Source organism: Zootoca vivipara, chromosome 1 (genome assembly GCF_965207765.1).
Source record: "Zootoca vivipara chromosome 1, rZooViv2.hap1.1, whole genome shotgun sequence".
Taxonomy (NCBI): Eukaryota; Metazoa; Chordata; class Lepidosauria; order Squamata; family Lacertidae; genus Zootoca; species Zootoca vivipara.
In genome coordinates, this window is record NC_142582.1 from 14,895,004 (window position 1) to 14,918,820 (window position 23,817).

Sequence of the window (23,817 nt, forward strand, 5' to 3'; positions counted from 1 at the left end):
CTGGATTTGAAGATTTAAAAAAATTCTGGTTTATAGAAGATAGAATGGTTGGCTCTTAAGGAATGAATATCACATGTAGCTGCAGGACAGAGAGGCGGCCATCCTTTTATATTCTTCTTCTTTATTTTTCTTTAGTTTTTTCTTTCTTTTCCTTTTCTCTTTCTTTTTCTTTAGGTTTCTCCTTTCCTTAGATTTTCTTCCTTCTAACATTGTTGTCTTTTTAAAAAATGTTTTTATTAAAGATTTTCTTGGATTACAGAAGTACATTTATTTTCAGATCATACAGTCCTTTCTACAGATCAGTTATGTTCGATGTGAGACTTCAGTGATGTATACAATATCTGACTTTGTTCTGTTTTAGACTAAGTAGCTGTTTTATCTCAGTTTATTATAAAAAATATACTTTGTAATGAGCATGTATTTTTGCATAAGTGTAAATATTTTTTAAAAATATATATATATATCCAAGATTTACTTCCCAGTAAACATTCCTAAGCTGCATGCTGGTCAACGTTCTTTCTGAAAGCTGTATTCATGAATTACAGAAAATCAATTGTTGCTATGGAGTGTCCTTATTGACTACAGTTATCCCATCCATCTTCCAAGGAGCTCAAGGCAGCATGCGTGAATTTCTCCTTCCCCATTTTGATCCTCACAACAACCCTGTGAGGTAGGTTAGCCTGAGAGACAGTGATTGACCCAAGGTCACCCATTGAGCTTCATGGCTGAGTTGTGGTTTGAACTCCAGCCTCCCAATTCCTTGTCCAACACTCTACAGTCAAGGTTGAGTACTTTCAGGTTAAGTACTCTGCGGACCCGGAAGTGTTTACTTCCGGGTTCCGAAACGCACGCATGCGCAGAAGCGATATGCACGCTTCGCACATGCGCAGAAGTGCTCTATCAGCACTTCGCGCACGCGCGCTATCGCCGCTCGGGTTAAATACTTTTCGGGGTGCGAATGGCACCCCGGAAACAATTAAGTACTTAACCCGAGGTACCACTATAAATGTTAATTTTTTTCATCTACAATACTGTCTTATTTATATTATAGTACAGTACATTGATTATTGCCTTCATTTTATGGATCAATGGTCTCGTTATACAGTAAAATTCATGTTAAATTGATGTTTTAGGGGGTGTTTTTCATCGTCTGGAATGGATTAATCCACTTTCCATTACTTTCAATGGGACACGGAGCAACGGATTCAAGCTACAAGAAAGAAGATTCCACCTAAACATTAGGAAGAACTTCCTGACAGTAAGAGCTGTTCGGCAGTGGAATTTGCTGCCAAGGAGTGTGGTGGAGTCTCCTTCTTTGAAGGTCTTTAAGCGGAGGCTTGACAGCCATATGTCAGGAATGCTTTGATGGTGTTTCCTGCTTGGCAGGGGGTTGGACTGGATGACCCTTGTGGTCTCTTCCAACTCTATGATTCTATGATTCTAGGAGCGGCGATCGCCGGTCGTGCATGCGCAGAAGCGCCGATCGCCATTCGCTCATGCGCAGAAGTGGCAATTGCCGCCTGCGCACAACGGCACCTCTCTCAGCGACCCGTTTCGACCTCCGAACGGACCTCCAGAACATAATCCGGAACGGATTATGGTCACAGGAAGAGGTTCCACTGTAACTACTACCTTTAGAAGACATTTGAAGGCAGACCTGTAGAGGGAGGTTTTTTAAATGTTTTATTATGTTTTAACATATGTTGGAAGCTGCCCAGAGTGGCTGGGGCATCCCAGTCAGATGGGCGTGTAATAATAATAATAATAATAATAATAATAATAATAATAATAATAATATGTCCCAATTTCCATCAAAGAAATGTTGGAGGGTATGTCATCATGCCACACTACGGCACAGTAAGGGAAGCAGGTGGCGCTGTGGTCTAAAGCACTGAGCCTCTTGGGCTTGCCGATCAGAAGGTCAGTGGTTCGAATCCCCATGACAGGGTGAGCTCCTGTTGCTTTGTCCCAGCTCCTGCCAACCTAGCAGTTCAAAAGCACGCCAGTGCAGGTAGATAAATAGGTACCGCTGCAGCAGGAAGGTAAATGGGGTTTCTGTGTGCTTTGGTTTCCATCACCAGTTCTGCTGGCCATATGACCCGGAAAGCTGTCTGTGGACAAACACCGGCTGGCTCAGCCTGAAAGCGAGATGAGCGCCAGAACCCCATAGTCACCTTTGACCGGACTTAACCGCCCAGGGGTTCTTTACCTCTACCTTTTACCTTAGACAGAGCTATTAATTGTAACTTCTTTTCTAGCCTGTTGGTACCACTGAAAAATTATGCTCATGTCATCTCGTACAACTTATGAGCACTGAGCACGCAGAGACTGTAGAAACCCAAGCAGACACTTGTCAGAATTGCTAGTTGCAGTTGACTGCAGTTTCTGCCAGGCACGCCTGCAGTGGAAAAGCTGCTAGTTGACCATTGCAAATAAGAAATGCCTTGTATGAAATGTGTGAAGGAATGTTGGGCGTGACCCCAAGAAAAACATTTCTGAATCAGCTGCACCCACATTCCGAGGGAATCCTCTGCACTTGTTCATGTTTCCCCCACTGGTTAATTTTGCTCTGCGTGTAGATGTGCCTTTCGCGATAAGAGTTGGCGCAACGCATGCCCATCAAACTCTCCACAGCTACACCTTGGGAGGAATTTGACCTCCTCTTTCGGGGTGAAAGAACATTAACAGTAGCAAGGGATGCGTCATATCCCATACATCCTGATATTTCATGCTGGTAAGTGGAATGCTTTCCTAATCATGTAGCTTTTTTTGGCTCGGCTGTCTCTCTCACACAGACACACACACACACACACACACACACACACACACACACACACACACACACAGCCATGCTGCGGCTTACAGCCACCACCCTCAGATAGTTCTGTCACTTCAAGATGCACCAAAAATTACCTAATGGTGCGCTACAGAAGCACCCTTGTTGCACGACACAACACTATGTTGGTGCTGACCTTTAAAGCCCTAAATGGCCTCGGTCCAGTATACCTGAAGGTGCGTCTCCACCTCCATCTTTCTGCCCAGACACTGAGGTCCAGAACCGAGGGCCTTTTGGCAGTTCCCTCGTTGTGAGAAGCCAAGTTGCAGGGAACCAGGCAGAGGGCCTTCTCAATAGTGGCGCCCGCCCTGTGGAACACCCTCCCATCAGATGTACCCCACCCATCTCTGTCTGGTTCCCTGCAGCTTCACGTCTCATAGTGAGGGAACTACCAGAAGGCCCTCGGAGGTGGACCTCCGTGTCTGGGCTGACATGAAGAACTGCATGGAGCAGCTCCGATGTTCTCACCACTTTCCTCAGGTCACGGAGAGAGATGGCAGGAGTTCAACAGGAGCCATGCCAAGGACTGCAGGGTTTGGCGAGAGGTTCGGAATCTTCCAAGGCAAACAGAAAACCACTTGGAACAGCGCCTAAAAAGCATGGGGCGAGCAAAAGGAAAAGGAAAAGCAAAAACCCTGCTCAAACCCGTGCTTTCTAGGCACAAGATAAGCAGTAGTGTGGGTGAGCTCTGCATGGCAGCAGATCTCCAGGGCTTCCATCTCTGGGGATGTTGCCAGCCCTACCAGGAGGTGGTAGAGACTGGATATTGAATATGGAGCCTTCTGCAAGCAAAGCAGATGATCTGACATTAGGCAAGGGTGCTTCCTCTTTGTAGCAAAACAAAGAATGGCTTTCTAATGATGAGACATGCAAAAGGTTCTGCTGATGCCCGATTAAATAGGAAAGCTAGATAAGGTGGGCAAGGGAAGCAGCCCAGGCTCAAATGCCAGCATGTACCAAGAAAGGCAGTTCATAATAATCTGGGTCAGTGCATAATAATACAGATGCAAAAATGGTGTTTCCTGCTTGGCAGGGGGTTGGACTGGATGGCCCTTGTGGTCTCTTCCAACTCTATGATTCTATGATGATGATGATGATGATGATGATGATGATGATGATGATAAATTTATACCCTACCTATCTGGCTGGGTTTCCCCAGCCACTCTGGGAGGCTCCCAACAGAACATTTAAAAAATGGTAAAACATCAACCATTAAACACATCCCTGCACAGGTCTGCCTTCAGATGTCTTCTACAAGTCAGATAGTTGTTTATTTCCTTGACATCTGATGGGAGGGCGTTCCACAGGGCAGGCGCCACCACTTAGAAGGCCCTCTGTCTGGTTCCTTGTAACCTCACTTCTTGCAGTGAGGAACTGCCAGAAGGCCCTTGGAGCCTGAACCTCAGTGTCTGGGCTGAACGAAGTGGGTGGAGATGCTCCTTCAGGGCCATGGCTGTTTAGGGCTTTAAAGGTCAGTACCAACTCTTTGAATTGTGCTCGGAAACGTACTGGGAGCCAATGTAGGTCTTTCAGGACCGGTGTTATGTGGTCTCGGTGGCCACTCCCGGTCACCTTAGCTCATTCTAACCATAGATAGTTTTATGCTTTCGAGGGGAAACATCTGAGGCTGACTGAGCTCACCGTGCATTGCGCATGTGTCCCCTGTTGAAAGTGGTGCACTCCCTGGCTGTCCATTTTCTCAGGAGCTAGATTCAAGGTTTTACTACTGCTGTAAAGGAAATCCTATACAGATCTAGATTGGGGCTATTTCAAAAGCCAGCTGACCTCTACATCTTTCCTTGCTCTTGTGTTTTTTCGAGCACTGTGGCACCAGAAATTCCATACCCTCCAACATTTCTCCAATGAAAATAGGGGCGTCTCATTCCATAATAATAATTTTACTATTTATACCCCACACATCTTACTGGGTTGCCCCAGCCACTCCGGGCAGCTTCCAACATATATAAAAACATAATAAAACATTAAACATTTTTTTAAAACCCTTCCCTATACAGGATTGCCTTCAGATGGCTTGGGGGTTGGATAACTCCATACCCTCCAACATTTCTCCAATGAAAATAGGGACGTCCTGAGGAAAAGCGGGACGTTCTGGGATCAAAACAGAAACCAGGACGGCTTCTCTAAATCAGGGACACTTCCTGGAAAATGGGGGCACTTGGACAGCCTGGAATTCTCTTTCCTAAGGCTGTGTGGCTTTAAAGCATATTTGAAGCACATTCTCTCCCTCAAAGAATTATGGGCACTTTAGTTTCTTAAGGGCTGCTGGGAAATGTAACTCAGTGAGGGGTAAACCACACAGCCCAGAATTCTTTTTTAGAAATAATGTGATTCAAAACCTTTACTAGCCCTTGAGCTAGTAAAGGCTCCCCATTCCTGCATCACGAAGAAGAAGAAGAAGAAGAAGAAGAAGAAGAAGAAGAAGAAGAAGAAGAAGAAGAAGAAGAAGAAGAAGAAGAAGAAGAAGAAGAAGAAGAGTTTGGATTTGATACCCTGCTTTATCACTACCCGAAGGAGTCTCAAAGCGGCTAACATTCTCCTTTCCCTTCCTCCCCCACAACAAACACTCTGTGAGGTGAGTGGGGCTGAGAGACTTCAGAGAAGTGTGACTAGCCCAAGGTCACCCAGCAGCTGCATGTGGAGGAGCAGAGACACAAACCGGGTTCCCCAGATTACGAGTATTACATTGCGCATACTTGTGTATCTCACATTATTCAATGGTACTTACTCCCTTGCAACTGTTTTTAGGGTTGCATCCTAAACAACACTGATTGCCACCGCATAAACGTGCTTAGCACATACTGTCCGTAAAACACCTGATTTTGCAGCTGCGATAACACTGCCCTTGCAATGAGCAATAAAACGTGTACATAGCTGCATGGGGGGGGGAACACCCCCTCCATGTATCACTAGAAAGCAAGGGAAATGACTCCAGATTTCATAACAATTCACACTTTCCAGGGCTGGTCTTCTAGGAAGGATGACGCCCCCATCTTGGAGAGAGGCCCAAACAATTTAATTCCCATTATGCTGAACCTTGATTGTTACGACCATTATTGTTTTAAACACAGCACTCTTGAGGAAGGTAACGTAAGGGAAATGTATTTATCATCTTCGGAGAGGGAAGGAGATGAACTGATATGAAGGGCTGAATCAAGTAAGAAAGATCCAGCTTCCAGTTCTGGATGTTGTTGGGGATCCACAGTTGTGTTACAAATTTTTCATACCCTCCAACATTTCTCTGAAGAAAATAGGGATGCATTATTATTATTATTATTAATCATATAACTCCACATCCTTCAACATTTCTCCTATGAAACGTCCTAAGGAAAAGCAGGACATTCTGGGATCAAATCAGAAACTGGGATGACTTCTATAAATCCAGGACTTGTGGGATCTGATACATAAACAGCAGTCAAATACAACATTCCTTGTTTTCCTAGAGTGGACATGCAAGAGTATGTTTGGTCCAGCCCGTCAGAACTTCCTGTTTCCTCCTGGGCTGGGACATACTTCCTTTGCATGTGACTAGAGTGGGCCTGGCCTTACCTGTTCAGGTAACAAAAGCACAAGGCACGCAACACACACACTCTTTTTGACTTCCTCCGTCACTGAAGCAGCTTTTAGCTAGAGATGCTCTGTTTGCTTCCAGGCAACAGAGGACACTGGGATTATCCCCAGTGACGAAGTTTGCCTTCAGGGATCCAACTGTGAACTGATGGTGTGAGTAAACTTCTTTTATTGACTTTAAATAAGATTGTGGTGTGTTTATTCTTTTAAGAGGGATATAAGGGATCTTACCAGGAACCTAATACAGTGGTGCCTCGCTAGACGAATTTAATTCGTTCCACGGGTCTTTTCTTATAACGCAAAATTCATCTAGCGAATCCCATAGGAATGCATTGAAATTTTTTTGAATTTTTTTTTTTTGCCCATAGGAATGCATTAATTGAATTTCAATGCATTCCTATGGGAAACCGCGATTCGCTAGATGAATTTTTCGTAAAACGAATTCGTTAAGCGAGGCAACCTCCACTAGAAAAAAACATTTCGTTAAGCGGAAATTTCGTTAAGCAGGGCATTCGTTAAGCGAGGCACCACTGTAGTGAGAGGCTTACACAAGCCTGCAACCAGCTACCTGCAACCATATTGCGCAAGTTAGGAAGGATATTAATAAACAATATATCCTCTCCTGCCTCCCTGAACATTCCCACAGGACTGCCCCTGGAAAATAGGGACACTTGGAGGTTCTGACATTATAAAGATGGGGTGGCTGCCCATCCAGGCTTTTGCATGGGCTTCTCATTAACGGTGTGGCAGAAGACATTGATGTGCAACTGGTCATCCAAGCAATGCAAGGCACATCCAAACAGGAATCTGACATCCATAGCTGAAAGCAGTCATTCTGGATTAAACTGGTGGTGGCAGGCAGCTAAGGGTGCATTTAAACACATGGGAAATATTGCATTAGTTTTTGAATGTTCCTTTCACACTGCAGTTCCTGCTATGTTGTGCAACGGTTGCTTTGTGACCGACATACCACCGGGTTGCGCTAAATTTCATTCCTACCAGTGGGCGTGGTGTGGACATGTGTCATCAGACATTACCACTGCCCCACCTTCCTGCTGCCCAATGAAAACAGCAGGAAAGAACTGTCTGCTGCTATGCCATCCCAATTTTTGTCACTTTACACCCACGACTTTCCAGTTAAGGGAGCTGCAAGCATGCTTTTCTTTCTGGAACCAAATAACATGGAAGCGAGCACTAAACATGCACTTATATTCCATCACTTTCATGGAAGTGGCTTTTCACATCGTGTGAAAGCTCAGATATAATGTGGAAATTAACAATGGGGGAAACGTAAGGGAAATGGAATAAACCTCTGTGTGAATGCAGCCTCGGAAAAAAAACAGAAGCAATGTAACTTTGCAGGCAGCCTGACTGTCCACTTCTACTGCAGCCTTATCACATTACTCAACATGCACATTTAAAAATTAACAGGCCATTTATTTTGTCCCTTTGCTGATTTATCCAGTAAAAAATATAAGCTGTAAATTCTTTGGAATAAGGAACCTGGATTTTTTTATAAAAAAAAAACGTGTCTGTTAAGAACCATGTATACTGATGGCACTACAGTGGAACCTTTGGTTACGAACTTAATTCGTTCCAGAGGTCCGTTCTTAACCTGAAACCGTTCTTATCCTGAGGCGCACTTTCACTAATGGGGCCTCCCACTGCTGCCGCACCACGGGCCAACGCGAATTCCGCTTGCATCGCAAAGTTCGCAACTGGTTCTGGGTTAGTGGAGCTCGTTACCCGAAGCGTTCGTAAGGAGGACGGTATGTAACCCGAGGTTCCACTGTAGATGAATCCAAGCAATAAAGAACATTGAACAGAGAGCAAAACTCTTCAGCAAAAGCCTATGTGTGGATAAGCGTCAGAAGGCAGCTGGAGTCTGGAGTTTCCTGTTGCCATTCTGTTCTTGCCTTAAGGGAGGGAATAAAGCTCTGGTCTAGCTTCCTGGCTGGAGGGTCCTCAAAGTCTTCCATGACACCTCTGCAATGTAGGTCGATGCAATTTTCACCCTTCGAGACAAATCCAGCTGGCCCATCAAGTATGCGATGGCCCCAGCGGCAGAGCAAGCTGATCGGGTGCCTGGGGCAGCGCGCGTGTCCTGTGCCCAGGGGCGGGGACAGCTGGGGCAGGACACTCCGTGGGGCCTTTGAGGAGTCTGCCTGCCTCCTCCCACTCTGCTGCCCTACAGCTGAGGGGGAGGCAGTGGGCGAACCATTTGGGACAGAGCATCCAAGCCAACGTGTCACTCCCAGGAGAGATGCATGGCTTGGGCGCGCTGCAGGCCCCGTGGCGAGTGCTACCTGCCGTTTTGTCACGCCCATCAGTGGTGATACCCGGGGCAGGCCGCCCTCACCGCACCCCCCGCTCCTCCACTCCTGGACGGCCCACCAAGATCTCAACAAGCCTCCTGGTTTTCTTCTCCTAGTGAGATTGTCAAGCACATAGAATCGTAGAATTGTAGTGTTGGGAGAACATAGATGTTCTCTTTATGGCAGAGGTGGAGGAAAGAACCTGAGGCCTTGTCCTCCCAGGCCATTTGGACAGGTGGGCATTGCACCCCAATCTCCTCCCAGTTCTTTTCTTCCTTCCTTTGCAGTGCAGCTCCAGCCCAACCTGGGCTGCAAAGGGGAGATCCCTGCCGAAAGCAGGAGTCGGCTGCACTGCAGAGTTCCCGGCCGGCTAGCTGCCTGGATGGATGGCTGATAGGAACTGATTTGGAAGCTGCCCAGAGTGGCTGGGGCAACCCAGTCAGGTGGGTGGGGTATTATTGTTATTGTTGAACAGAGCATCCCTATTTTCATCAGATTGCTGTTGTTGTTGAATAGGGCATCCCTATTTTCATCAGATAAGTGTTGGAGGGTATGCTAATTCAGGGCCATCTTAAGCATATCTGGCGCCGTGGCGCCATGGCGCAAAGATCCCTCTGGCACTACCACCCCCACCCCCGGTTTCCTGGCCCGGCGCCCCCTGGCGGCCCGGCGCCCTGGTGCATTGCGCCACCCAGCCTTGCCTTAGGGCCGGCCCTGTGCTAATTCCAGGTTTGTCACCATCCTGCTTCCTGAAGGAGGGTATCCACAGAGGCTAAGAAGGAAGAGGAAGCTGACAGGCAGGCCCACACCCTGGACTGGGTGCAAATAGGAAGGTGGGGACTTGCTGAGTGGGGAGACTGAAGTTGGTGGCGGGGCAGTGGCCTCCTTTGCCCCAGCGGACCAGCCTCCACTGCTTGCGGCCCTGGTTGGGCGATGGCGGTCGTGGCGCTCCTGCGGACCTGCGGCTGACATGCAGAACGACATGCAGCCCTGACGTTCTCTCTGGTTTCCTCAGGTCATCGAGGGAGATGGCAGGAGATCAGCAGGAGTCCTGCCAAGGACTGCAGGGCTTGGCGAAAGGTTCGGAATCTTCCGAGGCAACTTTTTTTCCCCTGACCTCCTCTCCCCCTTGGCCAAGCTCACATACACAGCTCTCCGGTCGGACAGTGGTATTGTTTCGGAGCTTGAAACGGGTCCAATATTTGGCCTTCACTTCCCCTCAGCAGCTCAGGAGACATTCTGTTCTCACACACTCTACACTCTAATGGCTCTTCTCTAATGAGCACATGAAAATAACAAGGGGCGAAAAACAAAAGCAATTTGGCTCTGTTTTTAGGAGGTGTGCCGGGGAGCGGGGGAATGAGCAGAGAGGAACAAATGCTGAAAAGCCAAGGCCTCTATTTTCCAATGCTGCTAGCCATGACAGGGGTTTTCTGAAAGCTCACCTTTTCAAAGGGCAAAGTCTGAAGTTTGGCTCTGCAGTGCAGTGATTTGTTTATAATTATATGTTGAGAGTAGAGTTCCTAGGAAGGCCAGGTGCACAGATCCTGCTCAAACATCCCTAAGAACAATGGCAAGGGGAACAGAGAGTGAGGTGGAAAATTGCCCCCGCTCAGAATCATAGAACTGCAGAGTTGGAAGGGTCCCCAAGGGTCATCTAGTCCAACCCACCGCAATGCAGAATCTCAGAAAGAGCAGCCCCACTCTCAGTGGCGTAGCAAGGTCAGGTGGTACCCGGTGCAGAAAATTTCTTGTCACCCACCCCCCCACATTGAAATTATTATTATTATTTGCCTGCGAAAATGGTTTGACTTTATTTCATTTTGGGGGGGAGGGAGCCAGAGATCGCATGCCTTGCAACGAGGACTCTGCCTGCTGCTCACCAATTCCTGGACAGCAGAACCACCTACCCACAATTCCCCCATCTTGACAGGATTCCGTCTCAGGTTATTGTAACTTATCACCAAGCTCAAAACCATGGAGGGACCTGGTTTGAACAGAGATATCGGATTCTTATCTCATTATACATGATAAGCGATCTTCAGCCATCTCAACCCTTGCTTTTTCATGCAAAACCATTTGCAGTAGTTTTCGGTCATCAACAGCTATCAGTCAGTCAATCACGCACTTCCACCACCCTTCTGAGTGATCCCCCCTCCCCTCCCCCTCCCCACCCCCTCCCCACCCCTTCTCTACATAAGTGCCTGGGGACTCCTATTTCACTGTATCTGAAGAAGTGTGCATGCACACGAAAGCTCATACCAAAATAAAAACTTAGTTGGTCTTTAAGGTGCTACTGAAGGAATTTTTTTATTTTACTTCGACCCAGACCAACACGGCTACCTACCTGTTCAGAAGAACATTGATTCAGAGGAGGAATGAGTTCAGAGGGGGGGGGACGTTGTTGTGACGTGGGGTTCGTGATTTCAGCTCTCTTGACATAATATGCTGGAGACAGTTCTCTAGTAACACTTCTTTATTAAAGCAAACAAGACTGAGGTCTGAGGAGAGGAAAGCTACATTTATAGGGACAGGGGACTAAGCTAGAAAGGGACACATTTTGGAGGGAACAATATCAGGCAATCGCAGTGCTGACTTTTGGAGGAAACCAATAAGACAGAGGATCCAAATACAGCAGCTTAAATGAACCAATAGTAGCTGTACCTTCTGGAACCAAAAGGCAGTTACTTTACCCTAATGCCAACACAGACAATAGTAATACAGATATAAAATCCATTGACTCAATACACAACAGACGTGATCAAACTCATCCAAATATGCAAAGCAGGGATGGGAGACCCTGTTGCGCTTGAGATGTTGAGGGACTCCAACTCCCATCAGCCTCAACCAACAGAGCCAAGGGCCAAGGATTATGAGGGCTGCAGTGTGACCACGCCTAAAGGGCTACAGGTGTCCTATCCCCAACCTAAAGGTCTATCAAACAGAAAATCCCTTTGAGGAAGGGTCACAGCTCAGTGGCAGAAGATCTGCCTTTCAAGCCGAAGGCTCAAGGTTCAATTCACCGTATCTACCAGTGGGTGGCGCTGTGGGTTAAACCACAGAGCCTAGGGCTTGCCGATCAGAAGGTTGGCGGTTCGAATCCCCGTGACGGCGTGAGCTCCCATTGCTCGGTCCCAGCTCCTGCCAACCTAGCAGTTCGAAAGCACGTCAAAGTGCAAGTAGATAAATAGGAACCGCTACAGCTGGAAGGTAAACGGTGTTTCTGTGTGCTGCTCTGGTTCGCCAGAAGCGGCTTTGTCATGCTGGCCACATGACCTGGAAGCTGTACGCCGGCTCCCTTGGCCAATAACGCGAGATGAGCGTCGCAACCCCAGAGTCGGTCACGACTGGACCTAATGGTCAGGGGTCCCTTTACCTTTACCAGCTTCCTATCTTTTTTAAGATGAGTATGTCACAATTAAGAGGAGGGAGAAGCAAAGAAAACGTTGTTCCCTTCACTGAAATACAGCCTTTTTGGTGACTAACTGCTTTGGCCTGAGAGGGAAAGAGGATTCTTTCTCGCCCCTGATAGCAACTATGGTTACAGGGGAAACGTGAAGGGAAATTTATCCGCAGAGCCTCTGAAGGGGAAACTGCCCAAAGGAATTGATCTTTCCCACCCACCCCCAACCCCAGGGCAACTGTGAAGCAGACATGTAAAAACAAAAAACAAATTGAACCCAGAACCAAATTCCTATGTGGAAAGCTGACAGAACCTGCAGAACAGCTTTTCCATACAGCCGTCATATGCATGCCATTGCAGCTCTCCCACCAAGCAGAGGCGCATGCCAAGACTGATAGAAGATTTACAGCGAGGTCTTCCAACTTTGCTTCCACAAATTAGGCACCTAACTGCTGGGGCTGCAAGAGTTTTGCAGATTATTCAGCAAGATGAGTCAATTTAAAAAAAAAAAAAGCTGGCAGCAGGGTTTTTTTTGGGGGGGTTAATTGTTAATTATTTTAATAACATATAAAAATGCAGCTGGCAGGTGCTGTCTTAAAAAGAAAAACAAGAAAAAGTGTTCCCTCTTCTCTCACTGTGCAGGAAAGGTGACGAAGCCCTTGGGAGCACCAAAACAAAACCAAAAAAGCAGATTAGCCTGTGGGCCTGTGAGGCTAATTTTGGCTGGATAATGATCCTTCAAACCTTTCTGGAAAAGAAGAAAAGTTGCATTTATTGGTACTCATCTTGATAGCCTAGATCAGGCATCCCCAAACTAAGGCCCAGGGGCCGGATGCGGCCCAATCGCCTTCTCAATCCGGCCCGTGGATAGTCCAGGAATCAGCATGTTTTTACATGAGTAGAATGTGTCCTTTTATTTAAAATGCATCTCTGGGTTCTTTGTGGGGCATAGGAATTCATGCATTATTATTTTTTCAAAATATAGTCCAGCCCCCCACAAGGTCTGAGGGACAGTGGACCAGCCCCCTGCTGAAAAAGTTTGCTGATCCCTGGCCTAGATAGATAGATAGATAGATAGATAGATAGATAGATAGATAGATAGATAGATAGATAGATAGACAGACAGACAGACAGACAGACAGACAGACAGACAGACAGACAGACAGATGATAGATAGTTAGATACCGGTAGGTAGGTAGGTAGGTAGGTAGGTAGGTAGGTAGGGATATACAGTGGTACCTCGGTTTACAAACACAATTGGTTCCGGACGTCTGTACTTAACCTGAAGCGTACTTAACCTGAAGTGAACTTTCCCATTGAAAGTACAGTAATGGAAAGTGGATTAATCCGTTCCAGACAGGTCCGCAGAGTACTTAAACTGAAAATACTCAAACCGAGGCGTACTTAAACCGAGGTATGACTGTAGAGATATACCATGGGGGGGGGGGGTTAAAAAGAAAAATATGTGTCAGTATGCACCAGTATGCACAGTATGCACCACCACTTGCCCACCCCCAACTCGCTCATCCCCTCTGCATCTTTGCCACTTCCCAAGGGTGCCAACTTGAATAAAATATAGTGGGGCCCCAGGTAAACCTGCCTCGCATAGAATCATAGAATCATAGAGTTGGAAGAGACCACAAGGGCCATCCAGTCCAACCCCCTGCCAAGCAGGAAACACCATCAAAGCATTCTTGACATATGCCTGTCAAGCCTCTGCTTAAAGACCTCCAAAGAAGGAGACTCCACCACACTCCTTGGTAGCAAATTCCACTGCCGAACAGCTCTTACTGTCAGGAAGTTCTTCCTAATGTTTAGGTGGATCACATGATGATAATCGATCACATGATGCATTGCACACACACCATTTGAATGGCAATGCCCATCAACTTTGTGGGGGCCCAGCCTCCTCAAATATTTTATTGGGGGGAGGAGCAAAGCCCCCACAGCTCCTAGGATTTGGCTCCTATGTCACTACTTCATCCTTCATCGCTGCTGCTTCTTGTGGCTACAGGCACAGCTTCCCAGAGGTGCTTTGACGTGACCCTGACGGTTGCCAAAGCACCATTACAATCATCACTGGCAAGACCAGTGTTCAAGGACGATGGGCATTGCAGTCCAAAAACAGCTGGAGAGCCAAGTTTGGGGAAACTCTGCCCTAGTGGCTGTTTTCCACAACGGGGGGGGGGGGGGGGAGGCAGCGGAAGATGCCATTCACATTTTCCCACACCACGGATGGTTTGGTCCTTAGACTTGCCTCTGAAATTACCCAGCCAGGAGGGGGGGGCAATCAGGAGAATGGAGGGCAGGACAGCTGCCAGAACAGGACAGAGATTTGCATAACATTTGCATATGCCAATAGCTACCATGTGAGAAGACCAGAGGGGTCTTCCTTCCACCTGAAACTAGCCACTGGGAGGGAGGCTCCACATGCCTAGATCTATTTTTTTTTTTTTGTGGACGGGTGGAGTTGCCTTCTCGCTGCCAACAAGGGGGGGGGGACCCCATTTCTGGCCTACTGCCCGGCAACAAGCAGGGAGAATGCTCATGCACAGAAAAGTTAGTCCTGTACAGTTGTTAAGGGCAGTCATCCGAGCAGATATGGAGAAAAGATCTACTCGTTCTACTGCCAGCAATGCCAGATTTATGTATAAGCTAAGCAAGCTATAGCTTAGGGCCCCACTCTCTTGGGGGCCCCCAAAAAAATTAAAGGGAAAAAAAACCTGGATGTACATTTCCAAAATATAAGGTAAAAAACAAATAAAATAAAACCTACATACAGCAACAGTGTTTTGTTTTGTGTTGTGTTGTGTAGGCTCCTATGATGCAAGGAATGGGCCCCGCCTGCTAGCCTTCTCCCTAAAGTTTTGTTATGTGCAAATGGCTTTGGATACCTATTAGGTCCATCAATTACCATATAGCATATATTCAACACACACACACACAAAAAAACCAGGGACAATTTGTTGTTAACAAAGAACAGCTGGATATATAAAGGGCCCCATTACCTTCAGTAGCTTAGAGCTTCATCAAACCTTAATCTGGCCCTGACTGCAAGGGGGGCTCTTGTGTCTGGGCTTAATCCCGGAGCCTATTTTGAATGTTTTCAAGTGCAATAAGTGCCTCTAAGTTCATGCAAAGTGCATTTCCTGTATGGCCAGTTTCTCCAAGTACACACATGCATACACACTTGTGCGCGCGCACCTCACTGGCCCTGCCACGCATTCAGTGCTTTTGCTTGGCTGAAATCTGTCCTCAACCTCCGGCTATGCCTCTCACTTGCCTCAACGGAGGACAGAGGTGCCAAGTAGTGTGTGGGCAAGCCAGGATCTGCCAGGGCATATGGCCCTTGGAAGGCTTCCCCATCACCTGCTTTAAAGACATAAATGCTTCATTTCATGAAATGAAATGATATATAATGAAATGAAAAGGATGTTTAAAAAACCAGCAGCTTTTCTTTGGGGAGTTATAGAGACAGAACTACCTAAAATGTATAGAAACTTATTCATGTATGCGACTACAGCGGCAAGAATGTCACCCGCCCCAAAATGGGAAGAAGCAGAAGTCACAGCAAAGGAAGAATGGATACAAAAACTTATGGAATATGCAGAAATGGCAAAACTCACCAGAAGAATAAGAAATCAAGATAACATTTGTTTTTTACACACACACAAAGGAATTGGCTGATTATTTACAGATAAATTATAAACAGATAAAAACATTAGCAGGGTTATTGTAATGACCTGCAGTTTTATAAGAGTATATATATTTAAAGAAGATGACTAAATGAGTAAATTAAGTTACTTTGGATATGTAGAAGATATTAAAAACAAATTTAAGGAACCGCAGAAAGAGGGGGAAGGAAGTCAAGTTTTGAAATGTCAAAGTGATTGTAAAATTTGTGAAATGTATAAAATTTGTGAAATTTATAAACTTGAAAAGGTCTAAATAAATTAAAGGATACGCACACACAAATGTTGGCAGAGAGAACAGTGATGAGTTAAATGAGGATTCAAAGACTGCACTCAGATGGACCAGAGACAACACTTTTCATGACATGTTTAGCTGCTGTTTTTAGAAGAGAGGGGACGAGATCTGACTAAAATCATAGAATCACAGAGTTGGAAGGGACCCCGAGGTCCATCTACTCTACTCCAACCCCTTGTGGTGCAGTTGTTCCATACAGGGATTGAACCTGCAACCTTATCATTATCAGCACCAGGCTCCAACCAACTGAGCTAACCTGGAATATGGGGGAATCAAAGTCCCCCTCCCTCCCTCCCTCTCTTCCTCCCTCCCCTACAATTCCACCAGTGTTCTAATCATTATGAGTTAGTGTAGACCAGTGGTTCCCAAAGGGGGTGGCAAACACACACACCCGGGAGCATATCCTCCAAGTGTCCCTATTTTCTAGAGACAGTCCCGGTTTACAGAAGCCGTCCCAGTTTCTGATTTGATCCTGGAATGCCCCACTTTTCCTTAGGTCATCCCTATTTTCATCGGAGAAATGTTGGAGGGCATGGAGTTAGGGCCCCCCCCCCCCCGGGCCAAGGAGATAAGTATCTATGCAACCTTTAGGAGACATCTGAAGGCAGCCCTGTACAGTATAGGGAAGTTTTTTTAATTTTTTTAAATATTTAACGTGCTACTGTGTTTTTATATGTGTTGGAAGCCGCCCAGAGTGGTTGGGGCAACCCAGTCAGATGGGCGGGGTATAAATAATAAAATTGTTGTTGTTGAATAGGATATCTCTGTTTTCACCAGATAAATGTTGGAGACAGTGGGATTTTTTATTTACTTGTTTTTATTTGTTTATTATTTTTAAAAATAATTTTTATTTGATTTCACAAACAAACAGTTATAACAATTCCAAATCTTGAGATTTCTCTGACTCTCCCACCAACTGCTGCTCCGGAGTTATAAAAGCCTAAAAAGCCAGCTCAGGCGGAAGGCCTCATACCCAGACCCCTCTGTGAAGCCCACCAGCAAGCCGGGAGCCCACCATGGGCATCTCCCCACTTGTGGGGGGGCGGGGAAGAAGTTCTTTTGCATCAGAGGCACGAACGCAAAGGACAGAGGTGCTAAATTAGGAGAACAGAATAAAACCTTTTGCAGAATATAAATAAGATGTTCTCAACTCGTTCTCTCTCCCCCTTCCCTTCCCTTGCTTTCAGGACAAACGCAAACAATTCTTTCCATTAAAGTCATTTTCTTTTAGGGTGGGGAGAAAAGGGAAAAGGAAAAAAAGAGAAAGAAACCCAACACAGGAAAGGAACATTGGGAGGGAGGAGCGCGGGGGGGGGGAGAGAGAGGGAGAGTCTCTGGCGCAGCCCGTTTGAAAAGTTTTTCAGCCTTTGCACCAATGGCCGTAGAGGGCCTGTTTTGTTTTGTTTTGTTTTTCCCCGCCTTTGCCAATGAAGTCATGGGGGAAATATGGCATTCCTCTCATAAAGTAAGAGGGCGAGGAGGGGCTGGAAGAAGGGGGGCGAGAGAGACAGGCAGAGGAGCGGAGTTAAAGCTACAGGAGGCCTGATCCGTGCAAGAACCGGGCTTCCTCCTGCGTCGGGGAGGAGCGAAGGTTTTGCGTCCCACCGACGGCGGGGAGGTTTGGGGAAGGCGCTCGCTCCCGGGGCGGACCTTGCTCTTGCAGTTGCCCCAGCAGCAGCAGCACCCAAGCAGAAGGGCACCCCCACCCACCCACCCACCCAAGCACCCAGAAGTGGCTGATCGCCGCCGTCCGGGCAGCCTCCCGCGATGGACGCGGTGCAAGCGGAGAAGAGCAGCGCGTACGTTTCGCCGCCCAGCCCCGACGGGCCTCTGGATCGCGGCAGCCCCAGCCCGGTGCCGTCGTCGGGCAGCCGTAGCCCTAGTTTGCAGCCGGGGCCGACGGCGACGGGAGCTCCGGGCGAGGCAGTCCGCGACAGCTCTCAAGTGAACGCCATCACGGTGCTGACTCTTTTGGACAAGCTGGTCAACATGCTGGATTCGGTGCAGGAGAAGCAGCAGAAGATGGAGCAGCGTCAGGTGGATCTGGAGGGCTCCGTCAAGGGCATCCAGAGCGACCTGAGCAAGTTGTGCAAGCAGCACACGTCCACCAGCAACACGGTGGCCAAGCTGCTGGAGAAGTCGCGCAAGGTGAGCGCCAACACGCGCGAGGTGCGAGAGCGCATGGACCGCCAGTGCGCGCAGGTGAAGCGGCTGGAGCACAACCACGCGCAACTGCTGCGCAGGAACCACTTCAAGGTGCTCATCTTCCAGGTAGGTCGGGGCGGCGGCGGGGGATCTGGAGAAAAAGGGCCGGGTGACTGGGGGAAGGGGTGCCAACTCGAATAAAATATTGGCAGCACCCCCTAGGCAGTCAAACTCTTGTGGGTTGGGTGGCTTGCAAATAATCTCCTAAAACTAAGAAAGCTTGATTGTACTTTTCTTTTGAGATCATATCAATGTTATTTTGATCTGTTGTCGCGGGGCCCCTAAAAGGCCCCATAAACTGGTTCCTACTCTATTTGGTAATCTGGCACTGGGGGAGCCAAGTAAGCCCCACCCCACATCATTGATTTCAAGACGTGGCACATGGATGATCCAATTTTCGCTGGATCATCAAGTGTGCTGGGCAAGCCTAGACCAACCACTATCCCTTAACTTAGCTGTTTTTTGGACTACAATTCTCATCACCCCTAGCTTGTGGGAGCAGTGGTTGGGGGTGATGGGAATTGTAGTTCAAAAACTACTGAAGTCCCAAGTTTGGGAAACACTTCCTTAACCTGTTTCCTAAAATTCATATGCCTCTTGGCTGTAGAAAACCTCATAGTGGTTTACAAAAACCTAACCTAACCTACAACGCCCTGATTTCTGTGAAGGAAATGTGGAATATTAACTAGTCACCCAAAGCAGTCCTTTTCCTGCCATACAGACTGTATTCATTTATAATTGTGCTTTTCCTACTCTCTCATTCACTTGCCATTGCTCACACACACCAAGATCTGGCAAAAAGAAAATATTTCCCCTTGGTCAGGTCTTGCTGGGAAACCCATTGCAGCAGGAATCCCACCAGATGTGTTCTGCAGTTACCATCAGCACATGCTCAGAGGCACAGTCCTGATGGTTGCCTCACAGGTTCCAGGTTTGAGTCTAGGCATGAAAACAGGATCCTGAGGCCATGGTAAGCCAAGGCTGGAACTCAGCCTTTCCAGTTTTCAGTGCTTAAAGATCATGCCTGCTGCATGCCATACTCACAAAACTGAAATTGGTATGAATCATCAGATCTGTGTTCCCAAATTCCACTGAGCAAACACAGGTCTTATTTATGCGGTCTGGAAAAAATGATCCGTTAGCTGCCGGCCCTGTGATTGGTGCTGCCGATGGAACACGCCTCCCACCGAATCCTACCTAGTTCCTTTGCAACAAATTATCGTCAGCTCTGATATGCAGCTAAGCCAGCAGAACAGCCCTACAGTCTGGCCCTGTGCACATTTACACAAAACTAAATCCCGCTGGGTTCAGTGGGACTAACTCCCAAGTGAATTATACACAAGACTGCAGCCGCAAATGCATCTTTGCTCAAGTTCAGTGATAAATGTGTTTTTAAAAAAGTCTCCCTAGTAGATGAACCTTTCTTTCAAAAACTGGCACAGTATCTGCTATATGGTTAAAAACCCAGCAACGACCACCACTTCGATTTGTATGCTTTTTCTGTCTGTGTAGTTCTGCCAGTGGTCAGCAGATATCAAAGTATCGGACCGCTCCACCCTTCGGAGAAGTAAGATAAGAAGTTTGCCTCGAACTTACAAGCAGTTATCCGTGCTGTTGTTACTTGGGGAGCAGAAGTGGAGAACCTGTGGCCCTCGGATGTTCCTGTGGCTCTCGGATGTTCCCGGTCCCCTCCTGCTTTGCCATTGGCCATGCTGGTCAGGACTGATGGATGTTGTAGCCCAGGCATCCCCAAACTGCGGCCCTCCAGATGTTTTGGCCTACAACTCCCATGATCCCTAGCTAACAGGACCAGTGGTCGGGGAAGATGGGAAATGTGGTCCAAAACATCTGGAGGGCCGAAGTTTGGGGGTGCCTGTTGTAGCCCAACAACATTCAGAGAGCCACACAGGTTGCCACCCCTTCCTGCAAAGCAGTTTCCATTGAAAAATCCATACAGCTTTCGTCTATGAAGGGAAGGTGATTAGGATTAGTCCTTGCATGGGTTCAAGCCTCACCCTCACCTGTTTTGCAGCAAGGCTTTTTTGTGACTGTGCTCACCTGTACAGAGCATCAGACGCTCTTCTTTTTGCTGCCCACCCACGGGGGGTCATTTTGTTCTGGTACTCCCAGCACTTTTATCAAGATATGAGTACAGGGCACCTTATTCTTTTTAATGTTAAAAAGAGAGAGAACACAGTATGCATGTGTATACTTACCTGCTTAAAAAACCGTCACGCCTAGCTCCTGTCTGTTAAAAAGTAGTTAATGGACTTTGCCACCCTGAGCAAATTCTTCTGGCTTCTCCACCCTACTCCTTCCCTCCCAACTAAGCTTTTCCCGTCACTCGGCAGCCATCAGTGCCTGTTGATAAAGCCTCGTTCTTCATTATGTACAAAATTTGAGCTCTGGTTTCCTGGGCATCTGCCTCCAATTTGATGTTGCTAAATATATTATGATGCAATATAGACAATCCAGTAATGTTTTGATTTGTAGGCCTGCAAAGTATATTAAGTGCTCTCCTCCTAAGATCTGACTTTCTCCCTGTGCAAAAAGCATCTTTGTCTTCAACAGCACTTCCTCCTCCTCCTCCTCCTCCTCCTCCTCCTCCTCCTCCTCCTCCTCCTCCTCCTTGTTGAACAGGAGTGGCACATCTCAGGCCTGGGGTCCAAATGTGGAAGCCTTCTTAAGCTTCTCTGTCTGTCTCCAAGTGCTTGCCCCAAGCCACACCCTTCACTGCCCGAGCTCCATAGCCTCCTTGAATGTTTTTGCCTGGATGGAATGTCCTTGAAGTGTGATAATCACAGAATCATAGAATTAAAGGGCTCCCCAGGGGTCATCTAGTCCAACCCCAGGCAATGCAGAAATCTCAACACATATTCTCCCATCCAATTGGAAACCAGAACAGACCCTGCTTACCTTTGCAAATGCACTAGCTAGTTTTATTGCTACACCACTAGTATGATGCCTCTCGCTTGCCCGGATGGGGGATAGAGAGATCCAGTGGGCAGGTGTAGAAACTTGTCTACTGTACAAAAGTGAAATTTACTTTCATTGCTCCGCCCACTTTTCCCTCTGGCCACGCCCAGTTTTGGCATATGCTGCCCGCCCTCCAATGCCACTCTCAGGCTGAAAAATGTCTCCCGCGCCCGCTGTAGCCTGTTCCTGTGAAGCTAGCTTGGATAGAGCAATGTTTTTGCCTGGTGCTTAAAGGTATATAATGAAGGCACCAGGAGAACCTCCCTGGGGAGAGCATTCTACAAACGGGGAGCCACTGCAGAGAAGGCCCCGTTCTCGTGTTGCTACCCTTCTGACCTCTCATGGGGGGAGGCACACGAAGAAGGGCCTCAGAAGATAATCTCCGGGTCTATATGCTGCATGATCTCCAGGAACACAAGGTGGCATGTGTGCGTGCGCATGCATATTTTGCATTCGGTTTACCCTCACAACAATGCTGCAAAGTAGGGTAGGCGAAGAGGTAAGGGTGCTTCAACGAGTGTGCAGCTTATGTACACAAACAGTGGAGCTGTGCCCTTGTGCAATTATTCACATGTAGCGTTCAAAGGGTGCCAGTTTTGTGCATACAGTGGTTGAGAGATGTAACGCAACGGGTGCGCACTCTTGTACAGACAGCTTGTCCTTTTGTTCAGTGCGACATGTAAGCCAGGTTGCTGAGTGAGATTCATGTCTCAGTAAGGATTTGGTTCTCCCAACCCTGGTTTGGCCCTCTAAACCAAGTGTGGGGAACCTCTGGCCCTCCAGATGTTGCTGAACTACAACTCCCACCATCCCAGGCCATTGTCCGTGCTGTTTGGGGGCTGGTGGGAGTTGTAGTTCAGCAACATCTGGAGGGCCAAAGTTTCCTCATGCCCTAATTGCTACATTAAAGGTAAAGGTAAATGACCCCTGACAGTTAAGTCCAGTCGTAAACGACTCTGGGGTTGCGGCGCTCATCTCGCTTTACTGGCCGAGGGAGCCGGCATTTGTCTGCAGACAGTTTTTCCGGGTCATGTGGCCAGCATGACTAAGCCGCTTCTGGCGAAACCAGAGCAGCGCACGGAAACGCCGTTTACCTTCCCACCAGAGTGGTACCTATTTATCTACTTGCACTGGCATGCTTTCTAACTGATAAGTTGGCAGGAGCTGGGACAGAGCAGCGACAGCTCACCCCGTCACGGGGATTTGAACTGCCGACCTTCCGATTGGCAAGCCCAAGAGGCTCAGTGGTTTAGACCACAGCGCCACCTGCGTCCCAACTGCCACATTATACCAGCACATTTTGGCTCTTCACCACCCTAGCACACCCTTTGTGTAGAGAGGAGAAGCCACACAATTTTTTCCAGTGCTGCTGAGAGACTTCTGGGCTGTAGGAAGGAGCGCACATCTGTGACTCCCACACGAGCGAGCAGATAGAGGAAGCTAGTCTTTCATACCAAATGTACAGCAGCAGCAGCAGCCTGCCTTGTCGGAGATAATAATGTATGTGCCAGAGTGTTTCTTTTCTAAAATCAGCAGGAGATGCTCAAAGTCCAGAGTAAAAAACAAAAATGTCAACCCCACCCAAATTGCAGATTAGTGTTTTCCTAGGCAGGAAATGTGACAAAAATCCTGTTTTGAAAATTGCAAAGAGCTTAAAGCAAGTGATGAATTATGTAACGAGTTAACAAGCTATTAAAGGGGTGGGGAAAGGAAGCCCGTTTTTAGAGAGACCTATGCACGATTTCAAGAATAAATTACGGGAACGAATACTGAGCCGTGCTTCCGAGCTGTATAGGTGAGTTCGTTCCAGCTAACTCAATGGGCTGGGTTGGACCCTCGAGGAAGCAGGCGACTTTCTCGCTTTCTTTTTTTCCACCACCCAGAAAGAACACCCCAGGCACGCTGCCAGAGAGACTGCAATGGGAAACTTGCTCCCCGTGCATCAGAGAAATGTGCCCAGGAATCTTGACATTCTCTTATCAGCAAGGAAATACCACAGGAAGGTTGCGGCCCTGTGGAAAATGTTGAGGGAGTTTCTCCCACCGAGCCCAGTGGGACTTGTTTTCTAGCAAATATGCAGGAGTTTGGGCTGTTAGTTGACCATATTTAGGATTACATCCAGTACTGCATTTTTAAGACACGGGGAGAACGTCTACATGCCACTCCCATGTCCAAAGTTCAAGGCAGCCATCTTGCCTAAATAAGTAACCGCTTTCGAGACAGGTTGGTGAACTGCAAACCTCAGAAACAGCTCCGCCGTTTTCAGGCCTTGTCTTGGAAGGAGTCGGGGAGGACAGTGTGATTTCTGCAGTCACGACAATTGCCTCAACTTTTTCTAGTGTGATTTAAGAGGCAGCCGTCGTCTCGAGGTCCTCTCGGCAGAGACAGCGGTGAACCCTTAAACATTACATTGTGGACAATGACTGAGATTTGCTTTCGGCAAGCGACTTTTTTTTACCTTGGTGTTTCGTAACACTTGGCCAGTGTGTCTCTTTCTGTCCGTTTAG

The 23,817-nt window shown here is 47.5% G+C and overlaps 1 protein-coding gene across 1 annotated transcript in view; it reads left to right on the forward strand.

Moving 5' to 3' along the window:
* The first annotated feature begins 17,771 nt into the window (after nucleotides 1-17,771).
* The window catches only part of CAVIN2 (caveolae associated protein 2), a 31,334-nt gene continuing 25,288 nt past the window's right edge, over nucleotides 17,772-23,817 (forward strand). Inside the window, exon 1 of the mRNA XM_035136350.3 lies at nucleotides 17,772-18,400. Coding sequence (XP_034992241.1) covers nucleotides 17,897-18,400 — 504 coding nt within the window. The 5' untranslated portion in view covers nucleotides 17,772-17,896. The remainder of the gene's footprint in view (nucleotides 18,401-23,817) is intronic.